The sequence below is a fragment of the Panthera pardus genome, unplaced genomic scaffold (genome assembly GCF_024362965.1).
Source record: "Panthera pardus isolate Hobbes unplaced genomic scaffold, ASM2436296v1 HiC_scaffold_17, whole genome shotgun sequence".
Taxonomy (NCBI): Eukaryota; Metazoa; Chordata; class Mammalia; order Carnivora; family Felidae; genus Panthera; species Panthera pardus.
In genome coordinates, this window is record NW_026526732.1 from 31,405,712 (window position 1) to 31,431,193 (window position 25,482).

At 37.0% G+C, this 25,482-nt stretch overlaps 1 protein-coding gene across 15 annotated transcripts in view; it reads right to left on the bottom strand.

The window, feature by feature from the left end:
* The window catches only part of EYA4 (EYA transcriptional coactivator and phosphatase 4), a 276,080-nt gene that overhangs the window by 55,009 nt on the left and 195,589 nt on the right, over positions 1 to 25,482 (bottom strand). For 7 of the 15 annotated variants that reach the window (XM_019420538.2, XM_019420539.2, XM_019420536.2 and 4 more), the window contains 3 exons: positions 14,805 to 14,929; positions 13,354 to 13,422; positions 3,827 to 3,919 (listed from right to left, as the gene is read on the bottom strand). In XM_019420538.2, coding sequence (XP_019276083.1) covers positions 3,827 to 3,919; positions 13,354 to 13,422; positions 14,805 to 14,929 — 287 coding nt within the window. Of the gene's footprint in view, positions 1 to 3,826; positions 3,920 to 13,353; positions 13,423 to 14,804; positions 14,930 to 25,482 lie in introns of those variants that run through there. The other 8 variants (XM_019420544.2, XM_019420545.2, XM_053904477.1 and 5 more) reach the window with 5 other exon arrangements.

Here is a 25,482-nt window from a genome sequence, read left to right on the forward strand (position 1 = left end):
GTACGCCTTTGGGAAGAACTTCAAGGTGAATGTTGGGTCCTATTAACGTTTCGTCCCAAACTGGAATACATTCAGAAGTTTGGAAGTTTCTCTTTCCTTTAACCATCTGCCTTGACTAAGACAGATGTATTGCAAATACATGGGCTCCAAAGTGTTCAGGCAGGTCCCTCAGAGCCAATCCATACTGGGCAAGCACACAGAGTGTCTTTATTAGGCCATCTGCTGTTCATTCACTTTTCAAAAAGATTAAAGTAGTACACAAGGCAGCGCTGGAATTAGTTTAGTCTAATCAATCATGGTTATACTTCAAAGTACTATGTCCTTTCTAAGTTGTTCATAATAATACTGGAGCTAAACTCTTAGAATTGTAAAAGTGACAAATAGGTTTAGGTTGCTAACTATTTTATGAAACATGATCTATTTCCATATCCAAATGCTATTAAGTACCCTTGTGATCTGTCATTTCATAAACACGTAGGATTGAATATATGTGAAATGCTATTTGGCCTGTAAGCTCTGAGTATGGAAAGTATATTATAGTTTTCATAGCAATCGTGCAGGAAGTATGTTTTCAAAGATACTATGAATCATTTTGGAAAATCATTGAATATGACTAGAGGTGTGTTGTGTTCTACCAAGCAAACTTTAAGTGAACTAGCCATACGTATTTGAAAATAAATGGACCAATGAACTATTTTCTACTTATGTATTAACATAAAGACATTAGCACTAGGCTGCCTTGTGTAGGATGTTAATGTGTTGATGTGTTAATGTTAATGTCTCTTCATGTTGAAACCTTTGAAATCAATTTCATGAGAACAAGTTTGTTGTTGTTGTTGTCGTTGTTGTTGTTTTACCACACCACAGGCACTAAATGTATATTACACAATAGCAATAGTGTTATTCCACAGGAAATCCAGTGTGATTAATTAGCTCACAATAGTGAACGCTCTGTTTGGCAAAAATAGAGTTAAATGAGGCATAACTCCGTGTGTTTTTGTGTCTTATTTATAACACGGTGCTTTGGCACACTCAAGACTTTACAGTAATCGGTTCTTCTCAAGGTTATAGATCACAAGGCTTTTCCGAAGGGACATCAAATAATGAAAAGAACCATTCACCACAGCAGCTTTTATAAAATGAGCTGAAGAGCAAAATTATTTCAGGAAAAAAACAAAACAAAACAAAACCTCCCATATATCTGAATGAATCTGAATATACAGGATGCTTCCTCCCTCGAATGAATGGATCTAGACAATCATGAAAATAATGTACCCATGCCAGTGTCAAGACTCAACCTTTGAAATGTCATAGTAATGTCTTTATATTCACTTTCTAAACAGAATGCAAAACCGTTGGCTCAGAAAACTGACACGTTCACATAAAACTTGGAGAGCTGGTGCTTCTTAACTAAAATTGACATATGTATTCTAACTCATGGATCTGCAGATAACAAGAAACAACAAAATGTGGCTAAAGTGGGGTGAGATTATGCTGACCAAAGTAAAGTCCGTTTCTCCACAGGGCAGTCTCGTCTCCAGTAGGGTTTCTGGAGATACCGTGTACAGATCTGGGAGACTTTCCTTTTATTCCCCATTGTCATTTAATTAATTAAGAGACATTACCCAAAGCACTCAGCTCATTATACTTCATCATCGCTGCACATAAAAGTAAGGAACCTGCTTGTTTTCAAAATGTCCTGAGAATTAATTACAACAAATTTCTATACAATATTACCAGGTTCTCAGAGGGTGATGCAAACAATTTTAAGGTGTTACTCTAATTACTGTGACACCTTAGATCAGTGACTCTCAATGGAGTGGCAGATGGGGAGTGAGGTAGGGGGGTAGGCAGGAATTTTGCCTGCTGGCGGACATTTAAAATGTCTGGAGACATTTTTGGTTGTCATACTGCCATTCTGGGATAGATGATAGGGGTGTTGCTGAACATCTAACAATGCAGATGACAGATCTTCCACTAAAAAAAAAAAAGTTAGCCAAATTTTTAATAGTACTGCTGTTGAGAATCCCTGACCTGGAACATTGTCCAAAAGAACCTCGTCTGTGGTGCTGGAAATATTCTATATCTGAGCTGTTCAACGTGGTGGCCACTAAAAGGTCACATGCAGCTATTAAACGCTTGTAATGTGACTGGTGTGACGAGAGACACAATTTTTACTTTTAAAGCCAAATTTTCAATAATTTACACTTAAATAGCCACATATGGCCAGTGACGACTGGACAGCACAGCCCTGGATAATTCTTAAATGAAAACTGGCAAACTATTTGTAAAGATAATGTGACTGAATTTTAGACAGGATGACTGTTTACAGCACTTTTGTTTTCCAGTTCTGTATTTTCCAATGAGGTCTTCCAGAAGTCATGGCCAGACTGATCAGAACACTGTTCTGTACTCATTTATACCAGTGACCAGCTGGGAGGCCTGGACCGGTCTGGCCTTAACCACCTTTAGCTTATCTGTGTCTCTGTACTCTCGCCTATAAAACAGACCAGAGACCTCCATAATTCTTTCTGGAGCTACCATTGTACGATTTTGTCACTTAGCTTTCAATTAGCTGGTGGTATACTATTTGACGATGTCAGCAATTAGTGATTCCGTTCCTTTCCCTAAAAATGTGTTCAGAAGCATTCGCTCTGCAAAAAGTTTACAAGGGATATGGCAGGTGAACAATAAAGAATGCTAGAGTAAGCTGGTACCTATCTATCTCCTGGGAGGCAAGTGAATTGCTAGAAAGGATACAGATTAGCACATGTGAGTTTCTATGCAGACTGTATGAATTATTACCTCTCTCTGTCTGGGGTACTACTATTTATATGAATACATGGTAACTCCCCCGATCAGCGTGTGAACAAATGAAATGGGATCATCTGTATCTATAAAAATCAAATGCATGCTACAGTGATATTAGACTCAAGGATATACCTCAACTCTTTTCACATAAAACCTTTGTACGTGAGCATACGGATAAAACATAAGAAATCTTACAGTCGAATAACAGAATCAAGATGTAATTACCACAGATACTCTTCTAGGTTTACTGTTCATCTTTGTGCTATTCAAGTTCCTCCTCAGGTTTAAAAAAAAAAAATCCTTTCACCGGATCATAAATTAAACAAAGTAGCGGAACTTAAAATCTTTAATGAAGTCAACTTAATGCGAGTCCTTTGGGCCCACCTGGGAGTTATCAGGTATTTATATTTAAAGGGATTGACGTTTAAAGACACGCTATTGTTCTCTTTGAAGCACTGAGTCAAAGTAGTGCTCTCAGGCTGGGTTCTAATGCAACCAGCATGTGTCTTCCTGCAGCCCATTAACCTTTAATACTTGTCACTCAGCTGCTTACACAGGAGGATTTTTTTAAACCCGGAGAGGAAACAAGGTTATTTAGAAGGAATCAAATGGATAGTTTTACATCTCGAATGTTGGGAGAGAAGGGGGTTTTTAATGCCATTTAAATGGACAAGTTAAGGGAACAAAGGCAACTATTACAACCTAATTATCAAATTAAACACTGTATAAAATAATTACAAAGGGAGCCAGCTCTGCCTATTTCTAACAAGAACGTCAGAGGGTTGTCTTGCTGGCCACTGAAAATCCAGCAACACGATTCCAGACAGAATTTTTTTTTTTTTTTAAATATACAGGGTTGCGACAGTAAGTTCTCAAAAAAGTAAGCCTCTTGCTAAGTTTGTAACAGTCCGCATTCTCAAAACTCCGCTTTGGTATTTATGCCGCGTGTTCGCTAGGACGACCATGTGTATGTACCCCGATGTGTACGTAGCAACACGTGAGCTTAAGGCTTTACCTGACCCAGTAAAAGTGTCAAGGGCTCCATCTCCAGAGGTGGTGGCCGCTTCACTGCTGTTCAAAGGCTCTGTTTTGACTGCAAGGAGAGACACTATGTAGAAGAATAAGTACATGTGAGTTTGAATTCTAAATTTTTATCAAAGACGCTGACTGTTCCACTAGTGGTGTTTCACGCTACCATGGGCATGCAAGAGAAGACTTGAGAAGTCGATGAGGAGAGGTTTGTTAATTTAGCTTCTAGAAAGTGGGCATGCATTTATAGAGGATTCAGTATGAGAGTCCTCTGCCTAAGCTAGTTCTCTCAGATCCGGTTTTTCAAGGCAGTCCACCTTGAACAGGGAACCGGCAGTACACTTATCTGCATTTGTAACTCACCTAGGCACACGCTGGGATTATAGTCACAAGACAGAAAAAGGGAATCACAGTCAGTCTTCAGCACATTTCATCCAAATCATAACAAAGAGATTTACTAGCTTATATTTTATTCTTCCCGAGGAGATATTAAAAAGAAAAAAAAAAAAAAAGACTGCCTGAGAGGACAATGGAGGCGAATGCAAATACAGAAACCATGGACCTGTTCCGGTGACGGGTGGAAAATGAGGCACTCAATAAATTTCTGCTCTAAAAAATATATAGAGTCTTAAGATGTTGGGCTTTTTATTTTAATGGTATAACAATTTTTATTGCATTACAGAGCTAAGCAGAGAGACAGAGATAATTTCTACAGCAGCAAGTACATCTTCTGAAAACCCTTTAATGTGTTATTTCTACTTTGAAGTGGCGTATTTGGCCAAAATCTTCACTTGGGAATGATGTAGGCTGGCATTTATAATTGTCACTACTAGCTGCAGTGAGTGGGGGAGGGGAGCCGTGAAAAAGCCTCCACCTGTTTTTGTCACACCATATTTTCCCTTCGTGGGCAACGCTCTGCTACATAGATCACAGCAGCAAGGGGATAAACTAAATGATTTTCTATTTAACACCTCTTAGGTTTCCTGGTCATAAATGGGATGATAAAGTGAAAGAAGTTAGAAGCAAGCAGAAAACTATAAAGAAGAAAACTGAAGACTCGCCAACCAAGAGCAAACGTGACCAAAAGAATAGTGGGGTCAGAGCGTCCCCATCAACCAAGCCAGTCAGCAAAGTTACTCTGTTAGAAAAGCAATTAACTGATGGAGAAACATGCAGTAATGATTATGCTCTCTTTTCACATGGACAGAATGGACCGGACCCTCCCTCAGTGAGCCCTGAGGTTAATTTCGCATCCATGATTTAATAATATCATGAAGATCTGATGGAAGATTCAGAGGAGAACTGCAAAGGTCGGAAAGAAGAAGTAAAGGAATCTGGATTACTTATCCCAGCAAAAAGGAAGTGTAAGGTTGACCTGTTTTTCAATAGCAACGATAATCTAAGAATTAGTGTCTAGTTACTTGTAGGGTGATAAATAATGAACTGGTGGTTAATACTTTACAGTAGTGATTTGTGGAGCAGTCCATGTACATTATACTTGACTACTAATTATATTTAACACAACAAAATTATTTACTACTACAAAATCATGTATCAATAGCTTGCCATGTGCTAGACCATTTACACGTAGCTAATCGTTAAAACAATTCCCACCAATGTGAACCACTTTATCCATTTTCCACCACAGGAAGCTGCTGAAGGGTGGGCTCGAGAGCTTGCATATGTTCTACTGCAGGAGAGGAGGGAGCTAAGATCTGAACTCAGGTCTTTTTAGCTCTACAGCCACAATCTCTCCACCATAACCAGCTGCCTTCCTTTAGGCATGAAAATGGCATAATTGTTCCCAGCAGGGACTCTTTACAAAGGCCCGGAGAGTGGTAAGAACGGGGTTATCCCCTAGACAGCATACTTAAGAAAACTACGTTGGGGCGCCTGTGTGGCTTATCCGGTGAAGCATCTGACTTCGGCTCAGGTCAAGATCTCACGGTTTGTGAGATTGAGCCCCACGTCGGGCCGTCGGCTGTCAGCACAGAGCCAGCTTCATACAGATACTCTGTCTCCTTCTGTCTCTGTCGCTCCCCCACTCACATTTTCTCCCTCTCTCTCTCAAAAATAAACATTACAAAAAAAAAAAAAAAGAAAGAACACTATGCTAAAAATGAAAACTTCAAGGCACACCTCAGTGGCTCAGTCGGTGAAGCATCTGACTCTTGATCTTGGCTCAGGTCATGATCTCACAGTTTGTGAGTCTGAGCCCCGCACAGGGCTCCGCACTGATAGTGTAGAGCCTGCTTAGGATTCTGTCTCTCCTTCTCCCTGCCCCTTCCCTGCTTGTGCGTGCTCCCTCCCTCTCCCTCTCCCAATAAGTAAATAAACTCTAAAAATTAAAAAAAAAAAAAAAAAAAGGAAAATGAAAACTGCAAAATACGGGAATAGGCTACTAAAGTATGGTTTCTGTTTCTTTCTCACAAAATCTTATAAAAGACAATGAGCAGCCAGTTTGAAAGCAGATAAAAACAGCACACACTTCAAAGATACTTAACCATGCCGGGTGCTGTTGCTGTGCCTTACAGATATGAACTCATTTCTTTCTCATGACAATCATACGAGGTAGATAATATTACCATCTTAATTCTTCCAGATAATGATACTGAAGTACACAGTAGCTAAATAATTTTCCTATAGTCACACAGCTAGTAAGAGCTAGAGTTCGATGGTTTCGGAATCCAGATTCTAAACCCTACTGCCGGACAGGAAGCACTAACTAATCCAGAATCCCTTTCATCTGTATGATGACCCAGAGTGTGACCTAGATGGATGTAAAGCTTTCTCTGCGATGCAATGTCCACTTGTGACTTCTGACAAAAAAAGCAGAGTCCGAAGCCTTCCTCAAAACTCATACAAGAAGACAGTCTCTTGAAACTTCCAAATTCTAATACTGGCTAATTTCCTAAATCTATAAATAATACTTGTAAAATAGAAGGTATTACATATTTGTGAATAGAGGAGAAAGGATCAGAACGTGAGCTGGGTCTACAAAAGTAGTCCAGGAGCCAGACACAGGGATTAGTTATGTTACTGTGGATCCCAACTTTGTATTGATAGTGATTATAATGTCCTCAATTTGAAAGTTTCAGATGGTCAAAGGAGAAGGAAGAAAAGGGAGACAAAGAGTTTGTGGTTGCATTCATTATAGTGGAAACATCTCTCATTAAAATTTTAAAGGTCTGCATTTAGTCAAAGACAGACAGAGAAGTTTCATTTTACTGAGAAAAGGCATCCGTAGAAAGTACATGAAGTAAAGCGTAAATGTCAAGGTATGTTCAGTGTACTAACATGCATGGGTTTTAGAGCAATCACTCAACAAATGGGTGTTAACATTTGGGGAAAAACTGCACATTAATGCTCATCTATTTTTCATATGCAGATAAGAACAAAGGGGAAAAGAGGGAACTTTAATTACGTTACCACAGAAAATAAAGTATTCTCAAGTTAAGTGGGTATCAACAAACATCTCTTGAGCTTCAAGTAAAATGCAGTTATTTTGGTTTGTTTTTTAAAAAACCCATCAAATAATGATCAATAATTTGCTTTTTCAGGGGCAGGAAACTTAAGAGAAGTGAAATGGATATTCCATATATGATTCGTTGGTTAGAAAGATGTTAGGATATGAATGAGTATCTTAATATTTATAATAAAATAGGTAACTCGTCTAAAGAAAACACTACTTTAATTATAAAGTTTGAACACTGCAGGTCATTTTCAATAAAGGTCCAAACATATTTGAAATGTATTCCATTTTTTGTCTTGCTTTTGTTTCTGCACTTGAAATTGATATACTATATACTTTTGTAGTGGCAGGCAAAATGTTTTTAGTTACATATGTGTAAGGCATTACTAGAAAGATAGCCATCAGTGAAATATCTTACTGTTTTCTAAAACACACAAAATCCTCATTCCAAATGATTATCAGTGTATATTCAGTGTCATGTTCAAATGTATTTTTTTCTGACTGTATTTCATTTTTCTCAAATTAACATAGAGGTTCAATAGGGCTTTGAACTTATCAGGACAATGTACACAATTATTACATGCTATAAAGTGGAAGGGACACTTAAAAAAATTTTTTTTAACATTTATTTATTTTCAAGAGACAGAGACAGAGTGCAAGTGGGGGAGGGGCAGAGAGAGAGGGGGGAGAAACAGAATCTGAAGCAGGCTCCAGGCTCTGAGCTGTCAGCTCAACGCCCAATGCGGGGCTTGAACCCACCAACAGTGAGATCATGACCTGAGCTGAAGTCGGACGCTTAACCTACCGAGCCACCCAGGCGTCCCTGGGACAATCTTTTATAAGAGATAGACATATTTTTCAACAAAATGAAATTTACAAATGTTTTGATATCAAAAATAATGATCATATTTTACTGCCCTTAAGAGCACTGTGGTTTTTGCCCTTCTGTATGTTCAAAATAAGTAATTTAGGATCCAGGATTAATCCAGTAGTTCAGGGTTTTTCTTACAATGCAATGAGAGACTATAGATAGCCCTTTGTACAGAACTTATTATTCAAGAAATATTTGTATTGTCAGCACCCCGCTACTAGTTATGCATTTACAATTTGGATCTTTTTCAGAGAGCATTGGAAACACTGGGGAAAAAAAAGAAAAAAGTCAAAATAATTTTAATATATTGATTTTAATATATTGGTATAATTGGCTTTTATTTTTCACCTTCAGAGATAATTGATATCTATGGATTAAATCAAGATTGTATGTGATTCTTGTCAGCTTTCAGCTATGGCTACACTGGTTTCCTCTCTTCATGCCTCAACCTTCATCCAGACCCTCCTATGCATATTTTTGAAGCACATTTAACCTTGCCTGTTCAGATTATCTTTGGAACTCAAGTACAACATGAATGTACATTAATTATTTGTGGAGAGGGGCGCCTGGGTGGCGCAGTCGGTTAAGCGTCCGACTTCAGCCAGGTCACGATCTCGCGGTCCGTGAGTTCGAGCCCCACGTCAGGCTCTGGGCTGATGGCTTGGAGCCTGGAGCCTGTTTCCGATTCTGTGTCTCCCTCTCTCTCTGCCCCTCCCCCGTTCATGCTCTGTCTCTCTCTGTCCCAAAAATAAATTAAAAACGTTGAAAAAAAAAAAAATTATTTGTGGAGAAAGTCTGCTTTATTGTAAAAATTCAAAGTTGGTGTTCATTAGTTGTAATAGCAGACTTCATTCTTGAAAGAGAAAGTAATGCAAGTAATTTACATTTTACATTCACTTCCAAAATCTGCCTTTAAAAGACATCTATACGTTAACTCAAAATATCCTCCTTTCTGAACCACAAAATCACCCACAGCTCCTTCTGACAGCACAGGTTCTAAAAAGAATTTCAGGCACAGTGAGATCAGGAAGGTACAATTTATAACACTACAGGGGAGCACACAGTATCGCCTACCGGTTTTAATAATTAGTACAGCCTATGATTTATGTTCATCTGTATCAATATATTCACCTTAAAATCTATGAGCTCCAAGCGCCTTTCATTCCTAAATATCCAGAAAGTGTTTAATTTTGTCAAACAATTTGACAAAGCAATGTATGGCTTTCATTCCAAAAAAGAAAATCTAAAAAGAGTAGAGCCACGATGGTAGATGGCTCTATTGCACGAACACAGAACATCCAGAAACAAATCCCTTGCATGAGTCAATCACCTATATATTTAAAAATCTGGAAGATTCTTTCCTACGACATGTAGGTTTTCAAATACAGAAAATGCTATAAACCTGATCAGAATGTCCAATTTTGGTTCCCCCAAACCTTCTCTTTAAAGTAGCTTCTTAATCTCCATGTATAATCAAATATTCCCTCCCTGTGCTATGTACCCACCTTGAACACATTATGCACTCATTATTTGCTTCTCTGTTTCCTTCTGCTAGACTTTTGGTCCCTTGCTGGACAATATCACATTCTATAGGTCACTGGGTTCCCATTTCCTAGCACAGAACCTGGCATATAACAGGAACTTGATACGTTTTAATTGAGAAAGTGAAAATCCACTTTTTGATCCTACCCTAAACAATCCCAACAGACATAAGTGTTTTTGTAAAGTATAGCTAATCATGAATCTTGACACCATTAAGCAAATTAAAATCTTACCTATACCTGGAAGTACCTTTTCATATGACTGGCATGCATTTACATGCCTAAATATGCATATAACGAAGTATATAGAGAATACGTATAGCCCTGTATCAGGAGTGGGCAAACTGCATCCCACGTGCCAAATCTTCCCCATGGCCTGTTTCTGTGTAGTCTGTGCGCTAAGAATGGCTTTTACATTTTTTAACAGTTGAAGAGTATCAAAAGAAGAATATTTGTGACCTGTGAAAATTTTTTTGAATTCAAATTTCAGTATTCATAGATTAAGTTGTGTTTGAATACAGCCAAGGCCTTTCATTGATGCATTGTCTATGGCTGTTTTTGTGCAACAGTAGCTTGCAAGCTTGAAATATTCACTATCTGACCTTTTACAGAAAAAGTGTGTTGACCACTGGTCTGTATGCTAGGGTATGAGCGCATTTATTACACTTCTACATTTTAACAATTTTATAAGCAACAAAAGTTTGAAAGGAAAATTAGTTTCCGGTATCAGTCTGCAGATTTAATTATACAATTAAGACTACGGTGTTGAAGCATTTTAAATCACTTCAAGGATAATGTAATATATTTAAATTTTTTTAATGTTTATTTATTGTTGAGAGGGACAGAGACAGAATGCGAGTGGGTTAGGGGCAGAGAGAGAGGGAGACACAGAATCCGAATCAAGCTCCGCGCTGTCGGCACAGAGGCCAATGTGGGGCTCGGACTCACAAGCTGTGAGATCATGACTTGAGTTGAAGTCGGTGGCTCAACCGACTGAGCCACCCGGGCGCCCCTAATGTAATGCATTTAAAGAGTACCAATGTAGTACGGTAGGATATTAAGGTGACACTATGAATTTATTCATATTAGTAAAAACTATGCAATTAAAATCTTTTTGAAAATCTCAAAGTTAATGGAAGGATTTTGAAAAGCCACGAACTTAGCTTTTGCTTTTTCCTTTCATTATAATTTTACAGTGATCCAATTCCAACAAAAAACTCCAAGATTACAGTCAATGGGAGAGATTATGCACCAAATCCTTGTCTGTGTTATAGACACCCAACATACACCCATACAGTAAGTACTCCAACGTGATTAAAATCCATAAATTCATAAATTTCATCTCAAACTGCCACTAGGACTGTATCATTAATAATCAAAGTACACCTAATATTTTACTACTAAAAGTTTATCTTCTTTGGCCGGTTTACACATTCTAAATGCAGAAGAATTTATTACGTGACAAAGCACTGGAGAGTCTTTTAACACGATGCATGTTTTCAACTTCCTTAAAAACTGTTGCCTAGTTATAATTGAATTATTAATTAAAGAAAGGGAAATGTACTCATGTTTATTGGCAAACAATTTGTATATACTATCTAATTAAAAACAAAAGCTTTCCCAAGGAAATATTATCATCCTCCTGTTTAGAAAGAGATTGAAGCTTGGAGAGGTTAAGTAACTTGTTCAAGGTGACACAGCTAGTAAGTGTGCTCCTCCTCTTGGCACGGAAGTCCTCGTTTTTTTACACGGCCACATGAATCTGAACGTTAACACTAAGAACTTGGAGAATCTGATGCTTAACACTTAGGAAAATGTTTCTGGTTGAGACTAGATCTAAATCACTAAACACTGATTGTACGCATTCACTATGGTAAAGCTGTCCGTGTTACATGAATATTTTAGAGCAGAACAACAGCCGTGAGCTAAAAAAAAATGTTTTTCAACACACTGTTTTAAAAAAACACATCAGAACTAGAATATTTTATGATTTGACAATTATGAAATTTAAATACTGGGACCCATAAATAAGGTTTTATTGGAACCTAATGAATCTCATTAATTTATTTATGCATTGCCCATGGCTGCTTTTTGAGTTATGATGGCAGAGCTGAGTAGTTGAAACAAACACAGTATGTTCTATAAAAGCTAAAATATTTGCTATCTGGCTCTTTACAGAAAGAGACCCCTGAGCTACAATTAAGAGAAACTAAATTCTTCAACATATTTTTAAGTATAAAAAGTATATTTTGGGGCACCTGGGTGGCTCAGCTGGGTAAGCGTCTAACTTGGGCTCAGGTCACGGTCTCACCATCTGTGAGTTCCAGCCCCGCATCAGGCTCTGTGCTGACAGCTGGGAGCCTGGAGCCTGCTTTGGATTCTGTGTCTCCCTCTCTCTCTGCCCCTCCCCCATTCATGCGCACTCGCGCACGCTCTCTCTCCCTCTCTCTCTCTCACAAAAATAAGTAAACATTAAAAATTTTTTAAGAAAGTATATTTTAAGTGTGGAATCAAAAAAAAATTCAAGCCGGAACTATAAAGATATAAATAATGGGCATAACGGAGTATTCTTCATTCACTGGTCATATATTTTGATTTAATCAGAGACACAGCAAGGTCCAGCCAAACTGCCTATCCTAACTTCTTTCTTGTAATGCACATTTCCAATAGGTAGGGAGGTTTTCTTTTTAATCTTAATATTGGATGATTCCATGTTAGTGTTATAGTTTTGCTTTTAGTTTTTAATTTTGTTAGTGTATTAACTTTTGATTTAGAAAGGGTTTGTTTATACTTTTATATATTTTATGTACATGAAGTAAATATCTATAGTTCAATGTATTGTAAGAGTTAATATTAATTTATAATTTTAAATGTACAGCTTTCATCACTGATAATTCTTTAAATGGTGGAATTAAAAATTTTTTTTTAATGTTTATTTTTGAAAGAGACAGAGACAGAATGCGAGTGGGTTAGGGGCAGACAGAGAGAGGGAGACACAGAAGCAGAAGGAGGCTCCAGGCTCTGAGCTGTCAGCACAGAGCCTGACGCAGGGCTCGAACTCACGAGCTGTGAGATCATGACCTGAGCCAAAGTCGGACGCTCAACCGACTGAGCCACCCAGGTGCCCCTAAATGGTGGAATTTTAAATGTTTATGTTACTTTAGGTATTTTAATAGGAATATTTATTGAAGTCCATATGATGGCAACTATCTTTTTGCCACGTTCAGAATTTAAATAAAGACAGTCTGTAGGTTATGGCGATGACTGAGGTTGTGTACATGTACAATATGCTTCACCTGCTCTTATTGATAGGAGTGCTGTGCTGAATTACCCACTTAATCGAATGATATGTAGTTAGAAAAACAACAGATGCATCTGTTTGTACATTATAAAAAATGTCAGAGAAGAAGGCTACTGATCTAAGGAATCTACTATTAGAATACTAGCTGGTAAGAAAAAAAACATGGTCAACTTATCCATAAACAACAAAAAGTCACGTTTATCTCTCCTTTTTCTTTACAAGTACCGAACACAGAAAAGGAAGGGCAGACAGAAATAGCGACAGAAAGCACACCAGAAGGGCAACACCACACACCCAAACACATGCACTGTACCATCATCTCTCATACTTGTTGCAGAAGAGGGGGTGTTGCAACTCAGCAACCAGTCTGCAGTGTTTAAAACAGTCATGTTGTCCCCTGAGAACAGGAACAGCGTAAGGATTCATTGTCTGAATGCCTGCCCTGCGTACATGAATAGTCTTCAAAGCTTGCACTGTTTTCTGACCTTTTAGCCCAAATTATACCTGCGCCGTATGACTTTTACATTTTATTTTATCAGGTCTGTTTTAGTTCGGTTAAATATATATACCTGACGATTAGTGAATTCCCAAGGTTTGATTCCAGACTTTTAAAAAATCTTACTATACGTACGCAAGTTAAGGTTTAAGTACAAATGTTCTTGCACCAGGAATCATCACTGAACAATCTTACAAATTTGCAATCCTCCAATTAATAAGCTAAGAGTATAGATGCATGTTTAGAGACAAATAAACATTATCAACAAGGAAAATGTTAATCTACAGAGGGTTTGGTGTAAAACATCATTAAATACAGGCGAGTTGCAATGCACACAACTTTACAAAAAAAATTTTTAGCTTGCACAGCTATTTTAAAATAAATGGGAAGAGGTGTACCAGTTTCACAAATACTTATTGAAAATTTAAAAGAAAATATGATGTGGCAAATGTTGTTATCTAATAATATGATTAGTTTATATTTTAAAACAAATTTCATATAATTTTTCTCCTATTGACTAAAACAGATATATAAAACTTAAAAACGATGGTGAATAATTTAAGAAGTAGCTTACACATAATATGTGTGTATATATGTCATCTCTGTATATTCTGATGCAAAAATTAGACCAAATTTTATGATGGCTAAATGCATTCTATAAAATCAGTAGGACAGAATATTTGAAATGACTATTATTGCTACCATATGCTTCGCCGTAATTATAGGTTAATCAAATGAGAAAATATATGAAAAATTTTTATCCTCATTTTAAATACATTAGGTATTACTCTCTTTGAAAAGAAAATGCAGCAGGCATATTTTTCTATTCTCAAACCACTTTTAAGAAAAAGGTTTTTAAGAAAGAATTGGGGTAGCCTTTCCCCTACAATTTGAAATTAAACCGAAAACTAGTGTAACTAGTATAATTTCTCTTCTCTTCTCTCTCTCTCTCAAGATCAGAGTGCAAATCTTTTCGGTCACATTTTCTGTATTTTTTTTCGAATACCGACAAGGGCAAATACAAAAAGGAAGCTTTGTTAAAAGCCCTTAAAATGTTATTCAGGGCTATTTATTCTTTCCGAAAATTTCCAGCTACCGAGGAGATGTAAAAGTTTCAATAAAATCAACAGCATAATCAATAACCTATTAGCCATATATATTCCTTGGATATAATACTGGCTAGGTTATTGCTAATAAGGTTACTTATTAGCATATCCCTCACATGTGGAATAATAGCGAACACTGAAACGTCATTCCGGGTTTCTTCAGGGTGGTACACTTACCTCCTGTCCCATTTGTGGTGACCGATGTGCTGCTGAGATTAGCTTTCTCCAGTTTGGAGCTACCAGGAGTATCACCACTTCCGACAAGAGGATGAGGACTTGCTAGGTCCTGCATTTCCATAGACCTGGGAAAGCAGGAAGCAACAGAGAGAAAGCTGAAATCTTAGCAACAATTTCTTAATAAACTACATATATCATTCTACCGAGCACACATGAAATCTCATAGTAAGAACTGAAACCGATAGCTAAGACTTCTTTGCTAACCAGGTGAACATGACAGTCCATCAACAATTAAGAAATAAATAAAACTTCCACGGTAATGAGCCTCGTAATTAGTTTATTTGTAATCTTACTCTTGTATATAATGAAGTACAGAAGATAGCAGATTCTGTCATCTTAGCTGTTTGAGTTGATATGGATTATCCTCCCTTCTATGTTAATCATCTTCAGTATAAACATGTAGAAATGTTGAAAATATGTGACTCCTAAAATTTGATGTCCCCAGGCACCAGTGAAATAAAGTATAAACTCAAAGCCAGAGCTGAAACTTCTGGCTGACCTTGTGGACCCAGAGCTTAAAACTGAGCCTAAGGACTGAGGGTTAGAGTTGTTACAACTTTAGTATCTATTCAGGAATAGAAGACTTGACTTAACTTCTGTTTCAGGGAATGTGTTGGAATTGAGCAGAGACTCTTGAAAGGCTAACCCTCTTTGGAAACAGAAACTACAAGAGCAGAATTTCACAGTGGTCCAAAAGAAGCCACACATGCTTCAATGAAAGAAGGGAAACACAGGAGATAAACCAAAATTGAGAGAATTTATAACCAACATGCAACCCTATACTAAATACTGAAGACCTTCAGCTGAAAGTAAGGATACCAGATAAGAACTCAGATCTACAGGGAGGAATGAAGAGTGGCTGAAATGTAAATATATAGGTAAATGCAAAGATTATCTTTTGTTTTTCTTTTAATTCATGAAAGACAGCCAACTGAAACAAAAAACACCTATAACATTGTATTATGCGATTTATAATATGGTATAAGAGTAAAATATGTGTCAATAGCACAAAGGATAGTGGGGCAAAATGATATTCTTTTAAGGTTCTTTCATTTGGCATAAGATGTTTAGGATACACCAAGTAATCCCAATATTAAATATTAATAAGAAAAATACTAACAGGTATAACAAAAAGTCAATGGAATAATTAAAATAAAACATTTAAAAATTTGATTAACCTCAAAGACCAGGAAAAGAGAAAGGAAAAAACAACATATGTGAAAAATAGAAAACACACAGCAAGATAGCATACTCACGCCTAACCAGATCAATGATTACACTAAATATCAATGGACTAAATGCTCCAATGAAGAGCCAAAGATTGTCAGATTGGAATAAACAGACACAGGACAACTATTAGGGATCTACCGGAGAAGTACTTTAAATACAGATACACTGTGATACTATGGTGTACTGCTCAGAATTCATTCCTACAGCTGCTGGGAGTGTTACCAACTGTTAGTTCTCAACTAAATTCCTTTCCAAGACTTGATCTCAACCAGAGTCATTTTGCCCCAAATCACACTCTTTCCTTTAGCCCTCATCTACTGACTGGTCATGAAGGGGTATAAAGATACTTCCCACACCCTGAAGGTCACTCAAGTCTAGAGCCACCATAAGATCAGTTGAGACCTTTGTTGCAACTACACTGAAGTTCAAAGTCTCTCAGTCTAATCATGTTTCCTTCATCCCCTCAAATGTATTACTACTGAAAGCACAACCCAATAAACTCCTGGCACATAAATCTCCATGTTAGAGCCTGTTCCCTGGAAACTTGAACCGTGATAAGGCACAACTAGGTTCAGGGTCAAGGACAGAAAACAATATAACATGTAAATAATAAACATTACATAAATGTTTGGGCTACTATAATATCACACAAAACGGCCCTCCAAATGAACGGTATTGGCAGATAAAAAGAGATAATTAAGAAAATGGAATAAATGATAAATCCTTCAGGATATAATAATCCTAGATGTGCATACCTACTAGCCAAGCCTCAAAACATACAAAGCAAAAACTAACAGCGTCAAAAGAAGAAACTGATCAGTCCATGATCATATTTGGAGCTTTAATAACTTTCTCTCCACAGTAACCAACTGGAAAAGTAGACATTATCATCAACATGCCATAACTGACTGTACTGATATAGTACACTAACACCCAATAATTATAAAAATACATATTATTTTCAAGTGCACATAGAATGTCCATCGAAAGGACTATAAGGTAGGTATAATAAAATAAGCATCATTATATTTTAAATTAAACCTTATAGAGAATAGTATCTGGCCACAATGAATTAAATTAGAAAATAATAGTAAAATACATGAAATAACCATTAATATTTGAAAATTAAACCCCACAATTCTTAGTAACCTATGAGTCAAAGAAGAAATCACAAATAAATGTAGAAACAAATGTAGAAAATACTCAGGACAAAATAATAATGAAAACACATCAAATCACCCCACATGCAGTCAACTGATCTTTGACAGAGTAGCAAAGACAATACCGTGGAGTAAAGACAGTTTCTCTAATAAATGGAGCTGGAAAAACTAGACACACACACACACACACACACACACACACACACACACACAAACTAGACACAGACCCTACACTATACTCGTCACAAAAATTAATTCAAAATTGATCACAGACCTAGATACAAAATGCAAAACTATAAAACTCCTAGAAGATAACATAAGAGAAAACTAGATGACTTTGGGAATGACTTTGAGTTTTGAAAACACCACCAAAGACAGAATCCATGAAAAAAAAATAATGATAAGCTGGGTTTATTAAAATTAAAAACTTCTCTTCAAAAGTCAATGTCAAGAGAATTCAAGTTGGAGCAGAGGGTATATGGGAAACCTCTGTACCATACTCTCAACTGTGCTGTGGAACTTTAGCTGAAGAAAAAATAGTCTTTAAAACAAAAAAAGCAACATCAAATCACTTGTGAAATGCAAATAAAGCAGTAGTTAATGAGAAATTTATAACTTTATACGATTATATTAGAAAAGGAAAAGGGTTTAAAATCTGTGACCTAAGTTTCTACACTAATAAATTAGTGAAAGAAAAGCAAATTAAACCCAAAGTAAATAAAAGGAAACAATAAAGAGCATAAATAATTAAACTAGAAAATCTATGTATAATGGAGACAATTTACAAATCCAAAAGATCACTGTTAGAGATACTAAAATATTATAAAGGATGATGAAGACATATTATGAACATTGTGTCAAAGCATTCACCACTTTAGATAAAATCAGTGAAATTCTTAAAAGACACAACCTATAAACCTGACCCAATAAAAAATACAAAATGCAAATAGTCCTCTATCAGTTAAAGAAATTGAATTCATAATTAAACATTTCCCCTTCCCCCCAAAAACCCCAAAACAACAAACAAAAACAACTCTAGGGCCATATAGTTTTCTTAGTGAATTCTAGTAAATATTTAAGGAAAAGTTCAGTCTGTTATAAATTCTTGAAAAAAAAAAAAAAAACAGGAGGGAATACATTTCACTCAATTGTATGAGAAAAGGATTACCCTCATTTAAAACTTGACAAAAACAATTTTGAAAAAAAAATACGGATCTCTATTTTTCATGAACGTAGATAAAAATAACTAACAAAATATTATCAAGTGAAATGTAGCAATAAAATGATTAATATATCATAACCAAGTGGGTTTTATCCAAGAATGAAAAGTTTATTTAAAATTTGAAAATTGGGGTGCGTGGGTGGGTTAAGCATCTGACTCTTGATTTCAGCTCAGTTCATGATCTCCCAGTTCGTGAGGTCAAGCCCTGCACTGGGCTCTGTGCTGGCAGTGTGGAGCCTGCTTGGAATTCTCTCTCTCCCTCTCTTTCTGTCCCTCCCCTCTCTCTCTCTCATGTTAACAAATAAACTTAAAAAAACATTTGGAAATCAAATAATGCAATTCAATATAGTAACAGAATATTATTTCAAGTACAAAAAAAGCATTTGACAATATTCATCATCCATTCATGATACAAACTCTCAGCAAACTAAAAGTATTTTCCTCACATCTGATAAAGACCATGCTTGAAAAATCTATCATATTTAATGAAAAAATATTGAGTTTTTTCTCCTAAAGATCAGAATCAAGGCAGGGATAGCTGGCTGTTTTTCCCATTTCAACACATTTGCCTGGTAATATTAGCTAGTATCAGAGGACAAAAATAAATAAATAAAAGAGGTAAAGTTTTGAAAGAGAGAAAAAATACTGCTAATTCACAGATAACATTATTAGTTATGTAGAAAACACTGAGAAATCTATAAAAACAAAACAAAACACACTAGAATAGATGAGTGCATTTACCAAATTACAGGTACAACGTCTTGCCAGTACTAGATTGAAACATGAACCAAAAATATCTGAAACTTCAGTCAATGCTGCTCCAGTTCAAATATTGAAATATCAAAATGATAGTATTCAGAAGACTGGAAGTTCGAATGATGGTTGTTCAAGAGATTGGAAGTTCCCCTCCTGCTCATCTCAACTCTTAAGGGGAAAGTGAATGCTCAAACCCTCACCTTAACTGTCAGCCAGAGACAAGGACTTACTTAGACTACTTGAGAAATAAACACAACAAAACAAATACTATGCTTCAGCCTCTACTGAGTTTTTGTATATAATGTTCAAAACGCCATAAATATTTTTAAAGCTTATTTATTTATTTTGAGAAAGAAAAAGAGCACAAGCAGGGGAAGGACACAGAGAGAGGGAGAGAGAGAATCCCAAACAGGGATAATATTTTGAGTCATAACAAGAAGTAGGAAAATGTGAACCCTAGCGAAGAGAAAACATAGTAAACAGAAGCAGGTCTGTTTATGACCCAGGTTTTAGAATTAGCAGATAAGGATTTAAAAATTATTATAAATATATAAAATAATTTACAGGAAAAGATATATACCCACACAAGGTATATACATATAAATAAATATGTTACATATATATATACACACACATATATATACATGTGTGCCATATATATTTATATATACATATAATACATTTATATATATAATCTGTACATATTTATATACATCTCAGATTTATGTACATTAATATGTATATGCAATATACATATATATATCTATATTGCATATAGAAAAGAAATGGAAATTAAAAAAATGAAAATTCTAGAACAAAAATTATAATATATTAAATAAAAATATTCTTTGGATAAATTTAACAGCAGATTAGACACTGCAAAAGAAAGAATCAGTAAATCTGAAGCTGGGCCATTAGAAATTACTTAAATTAGAGCAGCATGACAAAAATTGGGGCAGACTAATTAAACTGAGTATAAGTAACTTGTGTAATATTATTGGGAAGCGAGAAAGAGAATGAAACAGAATAATACTGAAGTAAGTAATGGCCAAAATTTCTCCAAATTCGATGAAACACCAACCCACAGATCCTTGAAATACAATGAACAACAAATGAGCCAAAGGAAAAGAAAACCATACTTAGGCACATTACAGTCAAATACACTGAAGAGAGGAGGAAAACTATGCTGTTTCTGCAAAACAAAAGTGGTCTTGGTATTTTATATTCCAGTTTCCAGGAAACCAAAGTGCAATTATCTGAATCTTTACAATAAGTTCTCTTTGCTTGAATCACTTTAGTGGGCTGAGATTTCTTAAAATTAAAATACCCGTTCGAGAATAGACGTGCATTACTACCACACACTATATAGCAAGAAGATTTCTGTGCTTCCTACTGCATGTTCTGTAATCAATTTAATTCTGAAATGTCAGTTTCTGTTTAAATCTGCTTTGCATAAAACGGAATATACAAAATATAAAATTTACCATAGACTTTAACAGCAGAAAATGATTAATGGTACCATTTTTGCTCAGTACCTATGGTATGACGCATTCTATGCCTGGAACTTCTTATATATTCTCTCCTTTGGTCTTTACAATAACACACTGATATGCGTATTACTTTCCACAGTTTATAGGTGAAGCAATTGAGGCTTAAAGAGGATACACGGCCTGCCCAAGACCATGTAGGTAGAGAGTGGCAGCACTAGAATTCGAACTTGTGTCTATCTGATGGCAAAGCCCAGGTTCTTTCTGTCGCACACTGTATGTTTCCCGTTTTTCAAAGTGACTTTAATTTTTTCACACTGTGAAACCACAATCAGGAATGTATAACCCTGCAAGAAAACATCCTGAATGGTTTTCAAAAATTACTGAGGTCAATACAAGCATCAACTCTGCCAAATCTATACTTGTTACCACCATCTTTAAAGATGACCCTTTCCCCCTCCTCCCGCCCCCAAGATGTCTGTTTCAACCCTTTTTTTAGTGGCCCTTATGTCATAAGGCCATGTGAATACTAGCATCAATCTGGACAATTAAAAAAAATGAATTTATCCACAAACACAAAAACTCATTTAAAAAATAAAGAATTGCAGGTCACATTCAACTAGTGTCATGGTCCTTTTCTGAAATTCTTCTGTAGCATAAATGGAATTTGTGTCTAACCGACTGAAATATCCTCCTGAAACCCGATGGAGTAAGCTTTATATTTGTGTATTTTAGAGTCTACTCTAACTCAGAAGCCATAATTCCTTCTGCACAGATCCTGGTAATGTGGTACAGCCTGTGTATCTATAGGCTGAGATTCCATCAACCCTTCATGACCCAAGAAATGTGCAAAAGCATCCAATACTTTCAAGGACATTCACTATCATACCAGCTTATTTTCTTTGCATAAAGTGGACGATATGTGTGCCCAGCTATATGTCTCACGCTGTTGATCTTCCTTGTAACCACCAGAATGAATTTAAGGAAAGAGTTCAAGCATTTGCTTTGCTTATCACTTCCTTTCCTAATATAAACCTTAATTCCCCTTAGCTGCAAAGTAGGAGTAACAACATCAGCTTCCACTTAAATAATGCGCATCTTAGCTCCATTAGGACAGGGATTATTTTCTATCTTATTCATTGTTTGTGTTTTTCTCTACACTTAGAATTGTGCAGGATACTTAGTGAGTGCTAATGAGTGAATAATAAGATAGGAATAGGAAAAATGTAGATGAAGTGGTCTGAGTCACTTGGAGTCAAATGTAGTCTAGTTCAGAAAACACTGTTTGAACATCTGCTATGTGCTAGAGACAGTTCTAAGAATACATAAAGTGTCTTCAGAGAACTTGCAGGCCAGTGGAAAGCAAGGGAAGAGGTGGAGGGAAACAAGGATCAGCTCTCTGATGTGAATGTGTGTGGAAGCTTTCATATCTGTATGTACAGTGTTCGATCTCCCAAACAAGTAAGAAATTGTGTGTGTGTGTGTGTGTGTGTGTGTGTGTACTCATGTGTTAGGGGGAAAAGGGAGATGCTGTGCATGGGTAAAGAAAGCCACTGTGGAAGAAAAAAATAAGATACAGCGACTCGGTCAACTTAGATCAGATGAAAGTCACGGCATGTCACTACTGAGTACCAGCTCCCACATTCTGAAGAAAGCTCATCAGGTAACAATGCCAGGCCATCTTAAACCAACACGTTTCAGATTAGAATCCAAGAAACCCTTGTCATAGCTGCAAAGCTATGCCAGTTTCTCCTCTGGCAGTAGATTGGGAGGTGTGGATCCTCTCCAGTGGATGTAGATCCATTATGTCATTGATCAGGTGAACAGACAGCCCTGGAAGGAGGCCATCATGAACCCATTTTCCCAGACATGGTCAGAACTGGGTCCCACTATACAGAAGAGGAAATGTAGGTCAAAGAAGACCCCTAGAAACAAGTATCAAGAAAATGGTCCATGCATAATGGGAGCTGTTCTTGCACTTTGCCAGTGACCTCATGCCTGTCCCTGAGGCCAGCATGAATGCTTGCAGCACATGTGACCTGTCTGCCAGGGTGACCTCAGGCCCTGGAGTAAAAGCAAATAAAGCCATGAACACACTGTTCTCTGGACACTTTTACAGTCTTTCCTTTCCAGGGCTTGTAGCTCTACCCTTGAGATCTGCAACTCTGGCCCTTTCTTCACTATGATCCTAACAAATTATCCCGATAAAACATGGTTTTCCCACCAAAGAAATGCGAGTAAATATTTTTTAAAAACAGAGGCATATCTCTAAATTTAGGCTTTTAAAGCCCTCCCTCCCACTTAACCTGTAAACAAAGAAAAAAAGTCTAATGAATTTTCCAAGCACTATTTGAATGGTACAGGACTCACGTTTCTGTTAGATCAGTTACAAACCATGGTTAATGAAGCAGGAAACTATTTCCCTTTAGTAAGAAGGAAAGCTGAAGGCCACAATTAAAACAGCTAATGCCATCAATTATACCAGAATACATGGACTCTTTTTCTGAGAAAAACTCTACCAGTAGGGATCAAACTGGAGGAATGAATGAGGGTTTTTCAACACTAGAAAGCTGAATTAAAAAGAGCAAAGCATTAACATAATATATTAAATAAAGATGACAGAATTTCAGGCCCTGAAGGGACATTCAATGTCCTCAAATGCAAAAATACCATTTTACGGGGTGCCTGGGTGGCTCGGTCGGTTGTGCCTCCGACTTCAGCTAAGGTCATGATCTCAAGGTTTGTGAGTTTAAGCCCCACCTCAGGCTCTGTGCTGTCAGTGTGGAGCCTGCTTTGGATCCTCGGCCCCCCTCTCTCTTTCTGCACCTCCCCTCCCCCGCTTGTGCTCTTCTTCTCTCAAAAATAAATAAAGACATTGAAAAAAAGAAAAAACAATACCATTTTATGCTTGAGGCTGTGAAGGCAGCGTTAAGAGCCTACACAGTAGACTCAGGCTTGGGTTTTAAAATCTGCCTCTACCATTTACCAGTCACCGAAACTTAGGCTCAAAAATGGAGACAATAATATCCACTAGAGGGCTACTGCATGAATTAAATAAGATCTCTCCCCCACCCCCCCACTCACACACACACACACACACACACACACACACACACACACACACACACACATACAGCATGGACTTTGGCATACAGATCTTAATAAATGTTAGCTATTACTACAATCATTTCCACAACACCATCAATAAATGCTTGATTTGTCTGTTTGCAAACCTGTGTTAACAAGAAAACGGTTTCCTTAAGAGGCGGCCCATTTCATTTTCAGATCAATCTTACTATTAGGAAGATTCCCATATACAGTTTCCACGGGACTTTGGTTTTACAAGAAATTTAGCCCACTGACATGGGTCAAGCCTAACCTTCTTTCCCGTATCCGCCCTTCAAACATCAGAGAGGGCTGTCCTGACCTAGAGCCTTTATAGGTACAAAGTGTAGGTACAAAATACAAAACCTTACAACTCTCGCTATGGACGCATCAGCACAGCCTGAAGAGTACATTAGCCAGCAGGCACTTTGTGGTACTAATACTGAAAGTCAGCTAACCAGACCCGTACGTCTTTGTCCCATGTTAGGATTTACAGTCCTGTTTTCTCTCAGTCACTACACAAGGAGTTGGCACTGGACCTCAAGTAAACAGCTTCTCGTGCGTTCCTCCTAATGCCATCCTGTTGGAACAAGTCTGCTGTTTCCGCTTGTCCCATTAGATTCTGATTCTACTGTTCAATGTACTTTTCCCCTGTGCCATGGTACCAATAAACTTCCTTAGCATGCCTTCGATGCCGAATCACAGAAGCATGTTGAAAAGGCCAAGGTCAAGGACAGATCTTGAAGAGGACGCTTAGAGGTGTACCTTCAGACTTATCTCAACCCCTCAGGAATAATTATCGAGTTAATAGTAGTACCATCAGGCAGTCTGTGTTTTTCTGTCATTCCCCCACCCTCATAAACATATCAAGAGGCTTTGACACACCTTGTTGAATTCTAGATGTACTTCATATAATGCATGCCTCTGTTCCTCGTTTCTGGTATTGCCGTCACAAAAGACTATGAAGCTATTCTGTATGCCTTCTGCTGAGAGAACTCGTACTGCATTCTTGTGATCACAGCCCACTAATTATTTACATTTAATTGTCCAAGAACATAATTTTGGGATCAACAATTCATAACAATTTTGCTCTCTACACTTTATGTCACATAAAGAAACAATGAAAAAATTACTTATCTTAAGCAATACGATGATAAAATATACGTAAGGTGGGAGCTTATGTATTACATAAAAATACGGACTGGGAATCCGAAACATGAATATAAGTCTGTGATCTACTACCTAGAAAAAGTTAATGGGTGTGTGTGTAGATGGTTTTCCAAATATCTTCTCAGGTTTACAGGGCTCCCTAAATAACACCGAGAGTCTTCCATAGACAGGCATTCTGCGCTCTCTTCCTTTTTATGCCAAGACATTCTGTATCTTTATGAGGTTACTCAACCCATTCACTTTGAACGCAAGGAAGTTAGCACCTGCCACGAGGGATCAGAATGTGAAATATGATGAGGGAGCCCTGTGATAAGTGACCTTAGCAAACAAAAATAAAACCCCTACAAAAAAAAAAAAAGAAAATGCAGCAATACACAAACTAGAGTACTGTGTGGCTGTAAACGTAAGCAATTAAAGTTCCACTCCATAGTAAACAGTAGTTGAGTGTATGACTCATGGGCCAGCAATGCCAGGAGACGTCAGGGAAC